General features: G+C 30.9%; 1 protein-coding gene across 1 annotated transcript in view; it reads left to right on the forward strand.

The window, feature by feature from the left end:
* Window positions 1-18,820, forward strand: part of Ankrd30a (ankyrin repeat domain 30A) — a 115,556-nt gene that overhangs the window by 22,476 nt on the left and 74,260 nt on the right. Inside the window, exons 11-18 of the mRNA XM_026399545.2 lie at window positions 3,768-3,888; window positions 4,169-4,224; window positions 7,760-7,850; window positions 9,594-9,692; window positions 10,276-10,304; window positions 10,401-10,473; window positions 15,395-15,465; window positions 18,025-18,188. Coding sequence (XP_026255330.1) covers window positions 3,768-3,888; window positions 4,169-4,224; window positions 7,760-7,850; window positions 9,594-9,692; window positions 10,276-10,304; window positions 10,401-10,473; window positions 15,395-15,465; window positions 18,025-18,188 — 704 coding nt within the window. The remainder of the gene's footprint in view (window positions 1-3,767; window positions 3,889-4,168; window positions 4,225-7,759; window positions 7,851-9,593; window positions 9,693-10,275; window positions 10,305-10,400; window positions 10,474-15,394; window positions 15,466-18,024; window positions 18,189-18,820) is intronic.

Below are 18,820 nucleotides of genomic sequence, written 5' to 3' on the forward strand. Positions count from 1 at the left end.
TCCAGGATCTTGTAGCCTTTAGGGTGTGTGTTGAACAATCTGCTCTTATCCTAATTGGTTTTCCTCTGTATGTGATCTGATTCCTTTCTCTTGTGGCTTTTAAAATTCTCTCCTTATTCTGTGTGTTGAGCATTTTTATATAACGTGCCTTGGTGTGGATCTCTTGGGATTTAGTACTTTCAGCGTCCTGTAGGCTTCTTGAATTTTGATTTCCAATTCATTCTTCACGTTTGGAAAGCTTTTTGATATTATTTCATTGAATAGATTGTTCATTCCTTTGATTTAGACCTCTATGCCTTCCTCTATCCCAATAACTCTTAAATTTGGTCTTTTTATGCTATCCCATGTTTCTTGAATGTTCTGTTCATGGTTTCTTACCTTTATAGTAGTGTGTTCTATGTTCTTTTCAAGATTATATATTTTTATCTTCATTGTGTCATGTCCTGTCTTCAAGTGGTCTACTCTGTTGGTGATGCTTTCATTTGAGCTTTTAGTTTGGTTTATTGTTTCTTTCATTTCAAGGATTTCTGGGTTTTTTGTTTGTTTTTATTTTTTTAATTTAATTTAATGTTGTTGTTGTTGTTTTTAGAATCTCTATCTCCCTGTTGAGGTGATCCTTTTCTTCTTGACTTTGTTTATGTAGTTCCTTGTTGAAGTCAGTGATATTTCACTGCTTGTATTTGCTCTCTTATATATTCCTTGAGTTCACAGAACATTTTAACCATGTATATCCTGAACTCTTTCTCTCATTTTTTTTCCTGCTGTGGCTGCCAATGATTCTAATGATGCAGTGTCTTGATTTGTTTGTGGTACTTTCTTCCCTTGTCTTTTTATGTTGCTTGCGTGTCTTCCTTTCCAGCTCTGTGGGTCTGGGGTGTTATTTTTTTTTTTTTTTACCCTATACGTTTGTAATGCTCTTGTAGGGTTCCCAGATCCCTCCTTTGTGGGGAAGGACAATGTTAACAGATCCCAATATCAACAATATACCATCTAAGAACAATTTTTTTGTTATTAAGATATTTACAGTTTACTCTCAATGTAGAGAAATGTTGGATTCAATTATTATCTAAAATATAATCAGTTTCATAAAAAGATTTACAATTTCTGACGGTAGATATAGGACAATATGCTGAGGAGGAAGGATGTGAGGATATAGAGTTAATATATCTTAAGAAATGTGAAAGAGAAATCTAGTGAAGAGGATTAGTAGCAAGAGAATAGAAAGGAAGTAATTTAGGGTACACAAGTACATGGAAAGATAGAGTACATAAAACAAACGCACATGTATTTAGAAAAATACAGGATGTTAAAATAGTAATATTTGGAGGAGGAAAGAAAAATGAAAGAAGAAAAAATGAAAGAAAACAAAAGAACATATACAACCCCTCTGTATTATATTATTCAGCTAACTCAGTCCTCAAAGTCCTATTTCATGCAAAGTTCTTGGTTTCACATATGTTGGGGATGTGAGGGCTGGAGAATAGAGTGGTAGAAGAGAAAGAAAAAAAAATTCTCGAAAGAAGAAACGGTTGTTGCTAGTTTTAGAGATCTGTATCTTTTCTGTTTTTCTTCTCATCCAATAGGTGGGGTTGTCTATTCTAAACTGGTGTCTCTGCCCTCAGGATGGTGTAGATAACCAGGATGGGAAGACTGGTCCTGGTGTAGGGTGTCTGGAAGCGGGGAGTGCCACTCACCAGCTCCTGCAGGGAGATGGCACTTCACGGGTCTTTTTTTGGGACCTCTTGTCTGACTTTAGCAGCCAATATTATCTCCCTCTCACTTAGAAGTTCCCAACTGCAGGATCTCCCACACCCAGGCTCACACCAAGTGGTCACACTCCACACCTGCCCAACTGAGAGCTGTTTCTATGTTGGGTGGTCACTGTGCCAAGTTACTGCCACCAAGGGTGGGGGGGAGTTGGATACCTGGTACCTGGCCAGATGGAGATATGATCTGAGAGCTGCCCCCACCAAATAATGGCGAGAAAGTTTTCAAGAAGTCTGCTTCTATCACCGGGGTATCTGGGTAAGTGGGAGGAACCAGGAGATGACGTTGGGCTGTGGGTAGGTAGTAGCTGAGTGACTTGAGTGGGAGCGGATCACAATCTGGATTTCTGCAGATGTGCTGATAGGTGATTCTGCTAAGCAGCTTGAGAGCCATGCATGGGCTAGAACTGTGGGCTTTGGGTTTAGGAATCTAGTATTCCATAGTCCTACTCAAATGCTGAGGCTCTGAGCTCTGTGTGGGGGTCACAATGCTGGTGACTTCTACAGAAATCAGCTGTATGGGGGTCCTCTTACACTCTCCGAGATGCAGTATTCCAACTAGATGAGAACTGGGTCAAAGAGTGACACAAAATGCTGCCTTCCTCTTGCCCGCCATCTTGGAATGCTCCTTAATTTTTTTAGTTTGAAACTGGATCTCACTAGGTTTCTTAGGGCCTCACTTAGTTGGTGAGGCTGGTCTCAAACTTTTCATTTTTCTGCCTCAGCCTTCAAAGTCACTGGAATTATAGGCATGTGCCACCATGCCAGACTTAGGATTTTTCGTTAAAAGGGAGTCTTCTTGCAGCATCTTGAATTAGTATCTTAGAATTAAATATTTTCATTAGATTAAAAAATGCATATTAGCATATCCCAGAAACAAGTATTTGCATATATCAATAAGAGAATGTTTTTATATCATTAAAATAAGTGTTGATATATATATTTGAAAATGTGGTCCCCCGTTTTTCAACCTCTTTTTTTCATTTGTAAAATTTCAGAGTTCTATGTAGGTTTGCTTTATTTAATTATAACAATTTAGTATATTTTACAAAATTTTATTTCTTTGGTCCACATGCATTTCCTCATTGAGGTCATATATTTCTACTTTGAATGTATTTATTCAATTATGGCATTTAAGTCCACTGAGTGCCTTAAATTTTATATGTTCTCATCTTTAGACATTAATGTAACCCTTTGCTCACTCTATGTTAATCTGTCATCCATTTCCCCATTGTAGTAATTATCACATTGTAAACAGCACTGAAACACTAAAGCTAAGAAATTTTGAACTCAATCCCTCTCCCAAACCACCAGACTAGTTCTGTATATTCTGCTTACCATTTTTTATATCATATTACTGGGATTCACCTTCTCACTTGTCATTTTGAAATATATTTCTCTTGTTCTCCCTTCTGCCATAATGTTCATTTAACTATACTTTGCTGCCCAAGTGACATTTTAAATGCTAAAACTTATCTGCTTATTAAATAGATCCCCATACATGAAGGGGAAAGTTCAAGTTCTAGCATGACACATATTTTTTGTGCTTTGGCCCTGATCCTCCTGTTTTATCTATTAAATCCCATTCCTAGAACCTAGTATTCCAGTTTTACCACGTTACTTCACTATTCTTCATTTGTTGTGTGATTTCATGCTGTATCCTTTTGCTGTCCTGTCTAGAATAACTTTCACACTCTCACATTGTAGTTTGTATTTCTTTTGAAATGAGACCCTGTATTTGCAGCATTCTCAGAGCTTTCTAGGTAGAACTGACTATTCTGTTCTTTTTGCACTTAACTGCATGCATTTCAAATGTAGAACTAATAAATTATACTTTATTCTTATTATTTCTATATATATCTCTCTCTACTTGATAATAGAAGGAATCTTTTCTATTTTCAATTTCTCCCATGATAGTGCTTAGGATTTATTAGATACAATAAATGTTTGTTGTTTAACATGTTTTCTCAACTTGATTTTTCTTTCCTCTTTTTTCAACAGGAAGGGGCAACAAAGCCAATAATTGGAAAAGAAGAAAATGGTACTAAAAGTGCTTCGAAAGATCAAACAAATAATGGGAATTTGACTTATGTTGATGCAGGACACAAAAAGAGTAGAAGTGGTAAGTTAGTGAATATCTATGAAAATTTTTCTAGATTTAAAAAACGTTATAAAGAATAAAGTGTGTAGATTCAAGAAAAGATACCTATTTCTTTTACATTTTACTTTTGCAGTTATTCTCCTGTAACCAACTTCTTCTTGAAACTGCATTAATCTTCTGAAATTCCTTTTTGCTCTTCCATTTTATTTTATTGAAATATTATGAATGGAGATAGACTTGTACATATATTTCAATTTCTCAGTAATAAGTATTATTACTGTATCTGTTATACATTTTATAGATCTGATGACTGCATTAGGATTAGGAGAAGAGGAAGAATCACCTTGGGATTCTGAGGTATTGTCTGTTGTTATTATTTTTGGAATAAGCATTGAGTGATGTTAAAACATTAAATAGGATGCTTTATGTTTATTCCACTGTCAATCCTTTGATGGCTCATCCACTCTGTTAAAAGGATAATCAGTACTTTACAAATTATATGACAGAAGTGCCATCTTTTAAAATTAGTGATTAAAATAGTTGTCTTAATAAATTATACTGTCATCAGTCAGATTACTCAGATAGCACAGGAGTTATCATTTGATTTACTTTAAATATTTGGAATCATACTTTAATATATCTAAATGTGGTTAAACCTGTGTTACCAAAGTTTTATGGATTTTTTTTAAATCAGTGTTCACCATATTTTGATATTCCCATGGGTTTTTTAAGAATTTTTTTTACTTTGTATTTTGACTCTCAAATTTCATATTGAATAACTTTTTTTCTTTTTGAAGTATAATCTTTAAAATCTTCTGTAGAAATTAAAGTTCTTGGTTTTTACTTTTGAAAATATTTTACAAGTGTTTTACTAAAAATAATTTAGCTAATTATTCAGTTCTAGCTTGAATATTATGTTTGTCTGAAATCCTAGTATTTTTTTTCTCTAAGTTATAGTGTATCCTTAATAATGTGGGGATTCTGCTGTCATCTTTGTAGGTTATCTATTTTCTTTCTTACTGATTTTAAGCCTTTTCCTTCTCTTGTTGTTAGTTTGACTACTTTTGTTTTCTTATTTTTACTTATTCAACTCTTTAATTCCTACTATACTTCTGAATAAGAAGTATCATGTTTAGTTTTCAATTTTAGAAACTTATAAATCATTACTTTTTTGATGATTATTCGTCCCTCATTTTTTAATGATCAAACTTTATGTGTTTTATTCCTTCTGAGTTATCAAATATGTAACAATAATTGTATTTTCTTTGTCTTTTTATTTCTGTATTATATTTGGTTACACCTATTCTGCTTAGTCTTCCATAGCACTAATCTTCTCATCAGTTCATTTCAATTTATTGTTTAACCCATGTATTGAAAATAAACATTATCACATTTCTTAAAAAGGGTGTGGGGAGGGGGCTTTGACTTTACTTTCTCACATCTGCATATGCCTAAAAGGAATAATTTCCTCACATTTTAACCTATAATTAATAAAGTAATTAGTTCTAATAAGTACATTACCACTGCACTTTAAAATTATGATAATTTGTAGGATTTATTTAATGAAGCCAATGTAGTGTAGTGTCAAAAACTAAAGCTTAGAAATCACAGGGGATCAGCTTGGGTTCTGAAATTAACTTTATCTAAATACTGATGAATTATTTCAAGTCAACCTATGATCTGTGTGACTCTGTATTATATATGGATATGTTAAGGTTCTAATGTGATTCAGAAAGAAAATTTGGACTATAATTTTTTGTAGCTTAGATAAGTGGAACGTGAAAGTATTATTATATATGGATTGTCAAGAATAGATCTACAAGGAATGTTTCAGCCTCTGAGGAGGAAAAGCATGAAGAATTATACGTGTAGGACTATAGTTAGTTTGATTTTCTAATGTTTTAGTTAAATACAAACCATTTTTTAAATAAAATTAATTGAATACCTTTATGTCAGCCATGCTTGCCATAACATAAGTATAAACAGTGATAAACTATTTTAAAGTGACCATTGCAGAAAGAGATGGGAAGGACCTGATTTCTTGTGTATAAGCAGCTGCTTAATAATGGTACCAGCATAGTAGCTGAAGTTAAAAAAAAAAATGTTAATATTCTGGTTCTGTCATTTAGTAGCTCTGAAGTCTTGGAAAATTTATTTAAACTATTACAATGTCAGTAGCCTTACAGTACCATAAAAATGGTACCATGTCTCTTAGATATATTCAATGAACAAATATGGTTAAGAAATGTGAAAATACTTTGTAAACTAAGAAATATGTTCATATTTATTAGACAAAATGATTATTTGTTAGAATGATCACAGTGGTGTTCAATGACTTATTAAATATAGAGACTTATTTTTAAATCTGAGGATAATAAAATAGTAAGTGTCAAGAAAATAGTGGAAAAGTTGAAGGGGGTATATATGTTTCTAATTTTAAAATGGTAAGTTTCAATAAACTGTATTATAGGAATATAGTGATTTGGTGCTTGAGACCTTCTGATGAGATTGTAAATGTTTTGACCTTGAATAATTTTCTGCTATTAACTGTCTACTATGTGGAAGGCAGTTCGATACAGAATACACCAGATAAGGGCTTATGCTATAGTGATAGAACAAAAAAATATAAACAATAAATACTTGTAAATCATGTGTTTCATATAAAGTAAATAGAGAATGCTTATTTAAAAAGTACTGAGGGAGTTTGTAGGTGGGATGGATATGGTGATGAAATTTTGTACTAAGATCTCTCTGAAGTATAGATTGCTCTAAAGCTTATAAAGGATGGGAAGGAGACAACCATGTGAATGTCTAGGATGGGAATATTCCTGAAAGAACAGTGAATCACATCTGTCCATCATTTACTTTCAGTCAGGGAAAGCAGGGAGTAAGATAATCGTTGTCATAATCATTATTATTATTGTAATACATAGAAAAGAAAATGTACAAATAAGTGCCAGGCACATTTTAGACACTTAGTAAATGTTCTTATACATCCCTTTTTATTAAGACTTGCTATACTCTTTTTAAAATTCATTGTTAAATTGAGAAAGGATTAAATACTGTATCTAGTATTTGTGTACTATTAAACATAGCATAAAGATAAGTTTTTTCCCTACTCTGTCAATTTTATTCAACCATTTTTTCCTATAAGTAAAAATTTACCAAAAAATATTTGATTTTTTTTTCTTTTTATTATGTCTTATTGTTAGTTTTTTGTTTTGTTTTTGTTTTGTTTTGTTTTTTGTTTATGGTAACAGAGATTTGAACCCTAGGGCTCATACATGCTATGAAAATACTCTTTCGCTTAACTACATTCCCCAGCCCTTCTTATTTTTCCTAGTGAAGCAGGATTTCATTGAGTTGCCCAGGCTGACCACCAGCTTCTGATCCTCCTGCCTCAGCCTCCCTAATAGTTGGAATTACAGACATGCATCACCAAACCTTACAAAAAATATTTAGGTTTTCTAAATCCATGTTTACATTAATGAAGCAGCTTCTACAATGTTTTGTTTAGATTCAACATGCCACACTCTGAAGTTTTTTAATATATATTTTTTAAATGTTCTCTTACATTTGGTAAGGAATGCAAAGTACAGTTAGGTGTTCTGGAGTTAGTTTCTTTTTGAAGTATGCACATTTGTTAGTATTTTATCTATTGATATGTTCCTCTGGCCTTCCAAGCTTAGTTTATCTACTCATTATCCATATGAGGATAAGAGATAGTATTGATCTAAACAAAGTTTATGAAGTTCTTTATTGAAATGTTTGGTTTTTCATGTATATGTCTCTCATTTTAAAATGTAATTGCTTTTATAATAGGATATTTAACTATCTTATAAAATGATTAGGAAATCTTTATGCAACTCATTCTTAATATTAATTTCACTAGAGTATCTCTGAGAGTCTTCCACAAAAGGGTGTTAGTCATTTATCTGGGGCTGTGCATGAAAGAGGAAACAATATCAATGGACAAGTAGAAGGTAAGAGCTGTGTTTTATTAAGAAGTCATTTGGCAAAGTGTTTATTTGAAACATGAGTACTGACATGTTCTAATAGCCAAAGAAATTTACTCATTAAATGTATAGTAAGTGGAAAAAAAGTGCAATGGTAGTAAATAGATGTCTTATCAAGTTTCAGCAGCAGGTTAAATTTAGAGTGTCAAAGGAGCTGAATTATTAGTTCCTTTTCAAGATACTTTAGGACATAAGGAAAGTTAGTAATAAGGAAATGGAAAAGAGATTAGGGAAAGAATTAAGAAAGGCAGAGAGTATGGGAAGTAAATGAAGGGAAAAGAAGCAGGTGTACATAGTGAAGAGTGGGAAAATAAAGTAATTTGGAAAAATGAAGAGCAGAGTATTCAAAATGTGCGATGAATATAAAGTAAGCTTCCAGTTCCAAAGTTTGACTGAGAAATAAAGCAAAATTTTTCCTCTCACCATTGTCCTCACTGTTGGGAAGGCATTAAGGATTGAAGTACTCATCATACAGAGCTATGTTTTATTTACCATAAATGAATATAAATATATATATTCACCCATGGATGTATATTACTTACTGTCATGTACAAAAAAGACGATAAAAATTTTTTTAAAATGAAGAGATTGTAAAGAAGAAAAGAGCAGGATTAGCTCTGGAGAGATCAGAAAAGCCATAGTCTGATAAAACCTTTAGAAAATTTATGACTTTAGAGGACATGATACAGATGAACTTGAGGCTGGAATCTAAAATGGTAAATTAAGGTAAAGGAATTGGGAATTAACTCAGACCATAATTTCTCAAGCTTTAATGAATCACTTTTTGTGGACCATTTTAAAAGTATGAATCCTGATTCAGCAGGTCTCTAATTTTTTGTTTCTAATAAGGTCTAAGGTGATGCCAGTTCTGCTGGTCCTCAGACAATACTCTGAACAGCAAGGACATAGACTTCACTTTAGAGAAATCTAGGACTAGCCATTTCATAATAATATAAGACATTACAGGGTCAAGGGAAAGTATAGATTTTGTTTTTATTTCTCAGCATGTTTTCGACCCAGAGGGAAAGGATCAAAGGGAAGATGAAATAGATATAATTCTAAGATACTACTGCAAAATAAAAAGAAAAGAAGTGGTGGGAATAACTCATTAAAAATATATATAAAATGGAGAAAATCTAGACCAGAATTTAGAGTTATTTTTGAAAAGAAGAGGAACTGTTTAGAGGAAATAAGAAAGGAAACAAACATTTTGGAGGTAATGATGCAGAAACTAGAGAAAACTCAATTCTGGTGACTTCAGTGTATTTTCACTCAAACCACAAATTAGATTATTGTTGTCTCAGAGATTATTGGAAACAGTAGGGAATTTGAGAATTGGGTAAACTACAGCTACTTACTTCTCCATTCTTTAACTATCTGGCATGAAAGATGTATGTTGCATTAATATTATTTACTCAAATGAAATTAATTGAGTATAGAAGCATTGCCTTTCTTAAAGCCATTTTTGGTATAAAATTGTTGTTTCATAAATTCCTTTAAAGATCAGCATGATACACCAAACCAGATTAATTCTGGACACAAGAGACAATAGAATTAATTCCTTGAATACCAAAATTTTTTTCTTAGTAAATATACCACTGATTTTGAAATATAAAAGGTTATTAATATCAAATAATTCTGTGACAATTTAGTTTTTCTTTTTTGATAATCATATTTCAATATTAAAACTTGTTATACCTTATTTCTTAGATATGATTTATATACCATCTTGCATGAGTGGATCAAGAAACTTTAAGATGGCTAAACTAGAGAAAACAAGAAATGTAGGCATACCAGTAGCCAACATGGGTATGGAAAAAAATGAATATTTTTATTAACTATTATTCTACAAGTATATATCCAAGCTGATAATTTCAGAAAACTTTCTTTGTTGAGAAATAAATTTATGCATTACTGAACTGTTATTACAACTTTGTACTTCCTAAATACAGAACAAATTGAGGGACTTGATAAATACTTGTAGTATAATGGTACAAATGATTCTAATGTGTTACATTAAAGGCCTATGCTGTTACATTCTGCCATCAGCTTTGACATCCTGTCAGTGTCATGTTTTGCTCCTCTGATTAGAGATCACTTTTCTATCCCTCAGGCAGCATGTTCACATTGGTTCATGAGCAGACTTCTACTTTAGTTATGGTCATTAGAAATATAATCTCACTTTTGAAACCTTAACTGCATGTTTTGTTAAACCTATATTCTTATTTTTTCTTCAATACATTTTTCATATTGCTATCCAAACACTGGGGAAAAAAACTTATTTCCAAACCTAAGCATGGGGATTCAGCTCCATACTAACCCTGCATAAAAATGTCTGGTTGGTTTTGTCATATTTACATATAATTGATTATATGTCCTGTTTGCTATTTAGAATCTCCTGAGAAATATCCTCAATTAAAGGTAAATATCTTTTATTTTTTTATCTTGAAATTATTAACTACATGCTATATGCAGTAAACATTATTTATTAAATATCTTGTTTCAAAATTCATCCAGACTACCAGTGAAATGAAAGATTCTCTTCTGAGTAAAGCAATAGGAATGAAGGATGTACAAACATTCAAATCAGGTAAACTTTGTAATACAAGTTACTCTGGAAAGAACTACATTACATTATTTGAAGTGTTGAGTCTTCTTATTCCCAATTTTTTTTTCTGTTTGATGGAAAGATTTAATAATACAAATGTAATTATTGGTTCATGTTTGAAAAAAAAGTATGAGAAGTTTAGTATAAGCTTTAATTCAGATGTTTCTATTTTTACATTGCTGTACCCTAAAGTTCCCAATTTGGAATCCCTATACTTGTTAGGATTCACAGAGGTTAAATGAGATTATAAGATTTTTGCAAAGTTTAAAAAATGCTTATTGAGAGCTGGGCACAGTACTCATGGCTGTAATTCTAGCTCCTCAGTGTGTCTCTGAAAAGAGTTTTACTTCAGTCAATATAGCAAGATCCTGCCTCTTCTAGGAAAAAAAAAAAAAAAACAGAAATGTATTGGATTCTCATGTTTTCCTAGAGTAAAGCTTTACTTACTAACACGTCAATTGTAATTTAACTTTATTTTTTCTTAGTATTGTTAATACTGGTGATCTTAAGCCAATCAGATGGTCTGATTAACAGACTGTGTTTGTGTGCAAGCATGTTTGGGTATGTTTTGGGTTTTTTGTATGTTTTGATTATTAATAATGGGTAAAGTAATCACATTTTAATAACTATTTGGTACACACAGTTCAAAACTAATTTTGAAACTTTGGGTCTTAGGATCCTTTTGTAGTATTAACAATTTTTACACTCTAAAGAGCTTTTATTTAAGTGGATTGTATCTATCAAAATTTACTATATTAGAAACTATATCTGAAAGATTTAAAAAATAAGCATGCACAGTCATACTTTCCAATAGCCATTACATTTGACTCATTAGCCATTAGAACTATGTTTTTATGACACATCATATCTCTGAATATACATGTCTCTGAATATACACTATACATTTATGTGAAAATGGCAAATAACATTTAGTATTAATTAGACTTCTTGGACCCCTGGAACAGATGCTGAATTCCAGGGATTCTCAGATCACAGTTAGTACCAAAGTTTTTTTTTTTTTTAAAGGGCACAAAATGAAATTTAATTTAATATTACGTGAAATTTATGAAAATAACAAAATGAAAAATATTTTACTACTAAAGACAAGCAAATCTTATGATTTTTCTCACAATTCTAAATCAGTAAACAGTGATATTGACAATTTGGTATCAACAAATCAGGTAAATTATACATGTCATAACCAAAGCTGTCAATTCAGTATACATTCAAGTAAGTTACATTACTCTTAAGGCATAAGTACCAAAGTTTTAAACTATGTATAATGTTCATGGATATCAAATGATAAGGGAGCCTGATGAAATGGCTTTTAAAGTTTCATTTCTGTATTTCTTTTTCTTTCATTCTTAAAAAGTTTAAATCTGACAATTTTGTCTATTTAAAAAAAAAAGAAATTTTAATTATCTATGCATCCCTATTTCATGTCACTCTATATTCATTGGATTTTTTGAATGAATTATCGTGTACCTAGACTCATTACCCTTTCCCATTGAAAAATGGGAACAATTACATCACTTAAAGCTATCATTTTTTGTAAAAATTTATGATGTTTATCCAAGACTTAAAAGTGAATTGTGAGGCATTAAAGAAAGGCTATCTCATTGTAGTTAAAGTATATTTTCTATATAAAATGGTATATTCATTAAAGCCCATGTTTTTATAATGCAAATACTATCATGCATATTTAAATTCAGAATAATTAGACCTAAATTTTAATACAAAATTCATATTTCTGAAGAATCTTAATGAAAAATAATGCTTTCTTGGAAAACAAAATATGACAGTGGTGACTGAGTGAAACACAAAATACTGTAATACCAATAAATAAAAATGTAGTAAAATAGGGAGATGATAAATAAGTAATTAAACTTATCTAAATGAATGGCAAGTACAGGATATATAAAATACAATAAGCCATGAAGGAATAGATGTATGTGGGGTACAGGTGGACATGGGACTTTCTGTGAAGAAAATTTGCATAAGTTGGTTTCACTTCTATTATCATCATTTATGTTCTAATATATTAAAACCTTATTTTTAAAATTTTCAGATCAGAGTTCTACTGGTTTGATCCTCAGTAATAAGACTTGTCAAAGATCTAACAATTTAATGCAAATCAAAACCACATTGAGATTTCATCTCTTCAATCAGAATGACAGTTATCAAGTATACAAATAATAATAAGTTTTGGGGAAGATATGGGGGAAAAGGTGCATTCATACATTATTGGTGGAAAATTAGTGCAACCACTCCCCAGTATGGAAAGTCTTCAAAAATCTAGGAAGGGAGCCACCATATGACCCAGCTGTCCCACTCCTTGGTATATATGCAAAAGATCTAAAAGCAGCATAGTATAAGAATGTAGCCACATCAGTGTTCATAGCAGCGTTCACAATAGATATGGAACCAACTTAGGTGCCCTTCAACAGATGAATGGATTTTTTAAAATGTGGTATATATACACAACAGAGTTTTACTCAGTCATGAAAAAGAATGAAATTATATCGTTTGCTGATAAATAGATAGAACTGAGAGACTATACTGCTAAGTAAAATACATCAGACTCAGAAAGTCAAGGATCTAATGTTTTCTCTGATATACAGAAGCTATTCAAAACTGTGTGGGGAGAGTGAGGAAAGAATTGGAGGGATGAATGCCATCAAAATAAAAGAAAGCTCAGGGAGTAGTAGTAGATAGAGGGGGAGGGAGAAGAGACAGGGTAAGATTAAAAACAATGGAATGAATCTGACCTAACTTTCCAATGTACATATATGAATAAACTACAGTGAATCTTACCATTATGTATATCCACAAGACACTAATTTTTTTAAAAAAAGTAAATAAATAGATCTCTAGTGTTTAGGAAAGAGAGCAGGGTGCGGGGGAGATAAAGGTAAGTACTAGAGACTTAATTGGAGCAAACTGTACTCCATGCATTTATTATTAAATCAAAATAAATTCTAATGTTATATATAACTAATATGAACAAATAAAAATTTTTTTAAAATTATAAGAATCTGAAAAAAGATCTAGTAATATGAAACCTGTTGATAAATATCCCTTTGTATCACAATCAGTGACTAAAAATCAGTCACCATCCATAGAATTTGGAAAGATAACCTTAACCAATAAAGAAAAGATGAATATTTGGGCCATGTTTCTGTTAAGGAATTATTCTCCTCATGACCTGTGAATCACAGAAGGCAGAAAACAAAGAGAGTAAAGAAAGTAATAAAGAAGCATAGAGAATACAACTATTGAGTACCTGTGCATGATTTCATGTTACTGTAGTTCTGACTTTTCAAAAATCTTTTTGTGGCAAAATTTCCTTATGTGCTTTTTTCTTTTTTACATTTTTTATTGATATTACACTTGTATATATTGAGGCAATTTCTTGTTACGTATTTGTACATGCAAACGATATAACAATATAATTTGGCCTCTAGTAATTTTATTTTTAGGACATCCACTCCCAATGTTGTTTTCTTTTTTTCTCTCCAGCTTCTGCATACTAGAAAAAACATTGGACCCTTAATCTGAGTTTAACTTATTTCACTTAACATGATCATTTCTAGTTCTATCCATTGTTCTACAAATGCCATAATTTTATTTATTTATTTTGTTTTTGGCTAAATGAATCTCCATTGTGTATATATACCACATTTTCCGGACACCTAGACTAGTATCATAGTTTTGTTGTAGTGTTTTGTTTTGTTTTGTTTTGTTGGTACCAGGGATTGAACTCAGAGGCATTCAACCAATGAGCCACAGACAGCCCTATTTTGTATTTTATTTTGAGACAGGGTCTCACCAAGTTGCTTAGTGCCTTGCTAAATTGCTGAGGCTAGCTTTGAACTTAAGATCCTCCTACCTCAGCCTTCCGAGCTACTGGGATTACCGGCAGGCACCACTGTGCCTGGCGATACCATAGTTTTTACCTTGTGTTTTATTCTTCTTACCTACAACCAAACAGAATACCTTTTAACAAGGCATGTGGATTCTTCCCCTAACATAACATATAAATAATGTATTCTTTCCCTTACATATAACTAACAAAAAGAATTAGGAGAAGGAATAACTTTGTTTAACCTAGTATTTAGCATAAACTTAAGTGTGGGGCCCAGCATATTTAGAACTTTTAGGCTAAGTAGGAAAAATTTAAAGATTGCCTACTCAGACACAACCTTTTTTTTGTTTTGTTTGTTTGTTTGTTTGTTTTATTTTTACAGCCTAGGAGCAAAAGGGATAGATATGGAAAGAAATAATTTACAATACAATAAAAAACTGATACAAGTATTACAGTAGCCCTTAGGAAAGTTAATAGCTGTTCATGTAGGGAATAATAACCACAATTAAGGAAGACTTCACCTAGCACACTGAGTCATAAAAGAAGAAAAGAAATTTGTCAGAACAGTGAATGAAAACATTTTAGAAATAAGGAACAAAGTGTTTACTGATAAAGGTGAAAAGTAACAGTACTGTTGGAAGCCATAATGATGAAGAAAATGTTCAGCAGGTTGTTTAAAAGTTACTATTATTGGGTAGAGAATAATATGTTATGCAAATTTATGTATTACTATAGGATTAAAAGTTTTAATTCTGGGGGTTTATTCACTTACTTTGAGTGAATGAATCTGTGGATGAATCTTTTGAGTTGTTTGTATGCTTTGAATGTGGTAAAATCTAGTGTCTCCAATTTGTTGAAGTTTTAGATTACTACAGTTTTTTCAAAAGAAGTAAATATTCACTTAAAGATTAAGCATAATTTAAATTTGTATGTAGGGAAATAAAAACTTATTTTAACTTTTTATTACTTTCTGTTTTTATAAAGATTGTTACTTTTTTATCATTTTTCTAAGTAGTTGATGTTAACATTTGTAAACAGAACCAAACTTAGAAGTAACATCAGAAGAAGAGCAAAAAAGGCTTGATGGCAGTGACAATAACCAGTCACAGGTATGTAAAAATTTAATTTCTAGTTTAATATTATTTTGCTTTAATAAGGTAGCATAGGCCAAATAAAATTATTTTTCAGACTAGCCTTTTAAAGTCAGTAGATCATAACTTAATATTTAATTTTAAAAGCATTACAACTAGTTATAAACAAAATATTTTTATAATCTGTAATAATTTATAACTAAACTGTACTCATAGAATTTAGGCAAAATTTTTCTGAAGATTGTTTGTGCTTCCATTTGTAAAATCACCTTTACATAATAAAGAAGATAAGATCAAATTTGAGTTTTTAAATGAGAGAGCTGAAGTTATGAACAATACAACAATTCAGTGACAACCACTGAATTGTATTCATGTTAAGGGATGATTATTCTCAGTGGCTCAAAACTTGTAGTTTTATATATGCCAATACCATACTTAAAAATTTCATTTTGCCTTCTGATCTCTATTATTTCAGTGTCTGTGATAAGAGAGAAAACAGGGTCCTAAAATCAACCCAACTGCCTGTTAAGTGAATCATTTCTTCTAGAATGGAACTTTTGGTCTTAGAGTACAAACAATAACATTTTAACTTATTTTATTTCAATGTGGGAAGTTAGTAAATATTATAAAAATATTTTTATCCATTGTCTTCAGTGGACTTTAGAATATGATAGAACGAGATTTAAGGCAATCCATATAAATGCATAAAACTGTCATAATATATCACTTGAGTTAAAATTTAGGATTTTTTTTTCTATTTGGTATTTATTCATATTGGCTTTCCAGTTACTGATAAATGAATTTAAATGTACAGTAAGCCCTCCCTATTTAAAGTCTAATGAAGTAAAATCTTTTTATGTAATGAAGACTTTGTAATATTAAAAATCATCAGTTCATTTTGGTAAATTTAAAGCATAATAAATTGTTTAGTTCAAACAAATAGTGACAAAGTTAAGTTTGTTCATTCGTGTTTTTCTCCTAAATGTCTAACATGAATTACTTTTCACTTCTTAGTTACAGTCCAGTGATTTGGGAGTAGCTGAATATACACTAAGAACTTCAACAATTAAATTTTAATTATTTTCTAACTTTTCTTTGCCCATGCCCTTTGATTACTTAAGGATAAAGTTATTTCAAAAGCATGTACTCTTGGTTTTTCTCTTTATGAGCTATATTCTGATTTTTCTACTTATTAAAAGCTCATTTATAAAATGAAGTTATATAAATATGAAATTATGTTTAGATATAAATTATTTCTCCCATCTAAAATACAAGAGTTCAGGAAAACATTCTCATAATCTTTATTCTTTAATTATCTTTAGTCATTCAGTCTTCCAAGTAACATATGAACTAAGAAACTAATTTAGCTCTATACTATAAGACTTTCTAAACCAAGATGAGCATAGAAGTTGCAAAAAATGTAGTAAGTTTGAGTTGTTGTTTCCCTATGTAAATGTAATGATAAAGAAATGAGTGAGAAAGGTTGTAGATTGAGAATTGCAATAAAAATTTCCAGCAAATTTATGTTTGTTTTGTTTTCATGTGCACAGTTATATTTATTTTACTCAAACTGTTCCAGTTTATAATTCCAACATGACCACTTTAAATATTTTTTAAAAATATATAAAGGTCCTTATATTTTTATCACCACTCTCAAATGTTTTTATTTAATCATCCCTTTACATATGTTGTTTTATAACGTTTGTTAAATTTTGACATGAATGAAATCACATAAGTAGCAGAAATCTTTAGCCAAAAATTTGGTTTTTGACTCCAGGGTAGAAAGGTGGAAATTTGAGATGAACAAAAATATGGAGATATGTTTAAAAGAAAAATTAAATGAGGCTCTCCATCCCTCACAAAGACATTTAATTACTTTGGCAAAGTCACTTCTATATGATTAATTTGATGATCTTATCCACTAACTTATTTTTTCTGACATTATGGAATTGTAACATTTCTTCAGGTGCCATAAAATCCTGTGTAATACCACTTAGACGCCTTACAGGGAAAAAAACCTTTTGTTAAAAGTAGATAATGAGGCTAAAGTAGGCAATAAATTACATATCCTTCATTTATAAAATTTTATGATTATGGAATATGAAATTTGGAAGGATCTCATTTTCCAGAATTCCGTAGTGGCAACTCAGCAGTTTCCCTTTAGTCCATCTGGTGTTGAAGCCTCACATGAAATTTTCTAAATCCAGCTGTTTAATGTGAAATCCATGTAGTAAACACAGAAGAGGGCAGGCATATTTTCTTTGTTTTCCTTTTTATTTCTGCCAGTCATACAAGGAATACAAACTCGGTTAGATAAAAAAGTGTTGATAAAAATACAAGACATAAAATTAAGAATAACCCTTTGGAGAAATTTTTGAAAAATTCTGTTCTCAAATAGAATTGAAGCAGAATTTTTTAAAATTTCAATGACCTGTGATGATAAAAATCAAAGTAAGCACAAAATTTTTTTATGGACTGAAATCATGACAAACTTGAGTCAATTGATAAAATCATTGAAAACAATTTTTTTTAATTGAAAAGTAACAGGCACCCTTATTATCAAACTTTTTATTACAGGTGGAAGAAAAAAAGGAGCACAAAGGTAATGAAATGGAAGTATCAGAAAGCCTATCTGATGGTTTTGCTGCCACAGATAATGATGATGGACTAATTCAACAAAGAAAGAATGAAAAAACTGATAACCAGAAATTTCCTATTGAGGAGAATAAAAAACATGAAGGGTAAGACTATGGCACTGTTTAACGGGAGATAACAATTGCTGTCCTGTAAAACTAATTCTAATTTGGGCTAATATTTGTGGTTGACAAATTTTATGCTATGTTAGGGATATTCATTCTGGATATCAGAAAAATGAAAATAAACATAAGATAACTATTATCCAATTAAACTAATAAAATTTTTCTCAAAAAATAATAAGTAGAGTTGAGTAATGTGAGGACAAAGAAACATTCTCATGCTCTATTTCTAAAGGAAATTGGTAAATACTTTTTGAAAGGTTGAAATACTTTTTGAAGGGTAATTTAGTTAAGTAGCATGTATCAAACTTTCAAATATATCATTATTTTAACCTAACAGCTTCATTTCTGTTAACTGGATCCCTCTGGGACAGGAAAACTAGCTGTAAATACATGCTTTCACACATTTGTTAGACACATATTTTATATATATAAAATACATTATGATAAACATGCTAGGTATTGCATACTATTATACATATTATATATAATGTACATAAAGAACATAGCATATAAAGAATATTTATATAAATCTGTTAAATACATGTATGTGAATGTTAAAGATATTTATTATAGCATTGTCATGTCAAAGTTTGAGATAGTTAAGTACTCATCAA

The sequence above is a fragment of the Urocitellus parryii genome, chromosome 5 (assembly GCF_045843805.1).
Source record: "Urocitellus parryii isolate mUroPar1 chromosome 5, mUroPar1.hap1, whole genome shotgun sequence".
NCBI lineage: Eukaryota > Metazoa > Chordata > Mammalia > Rodentia > Sciuridae > Urocitellus > Urocitellus parryii.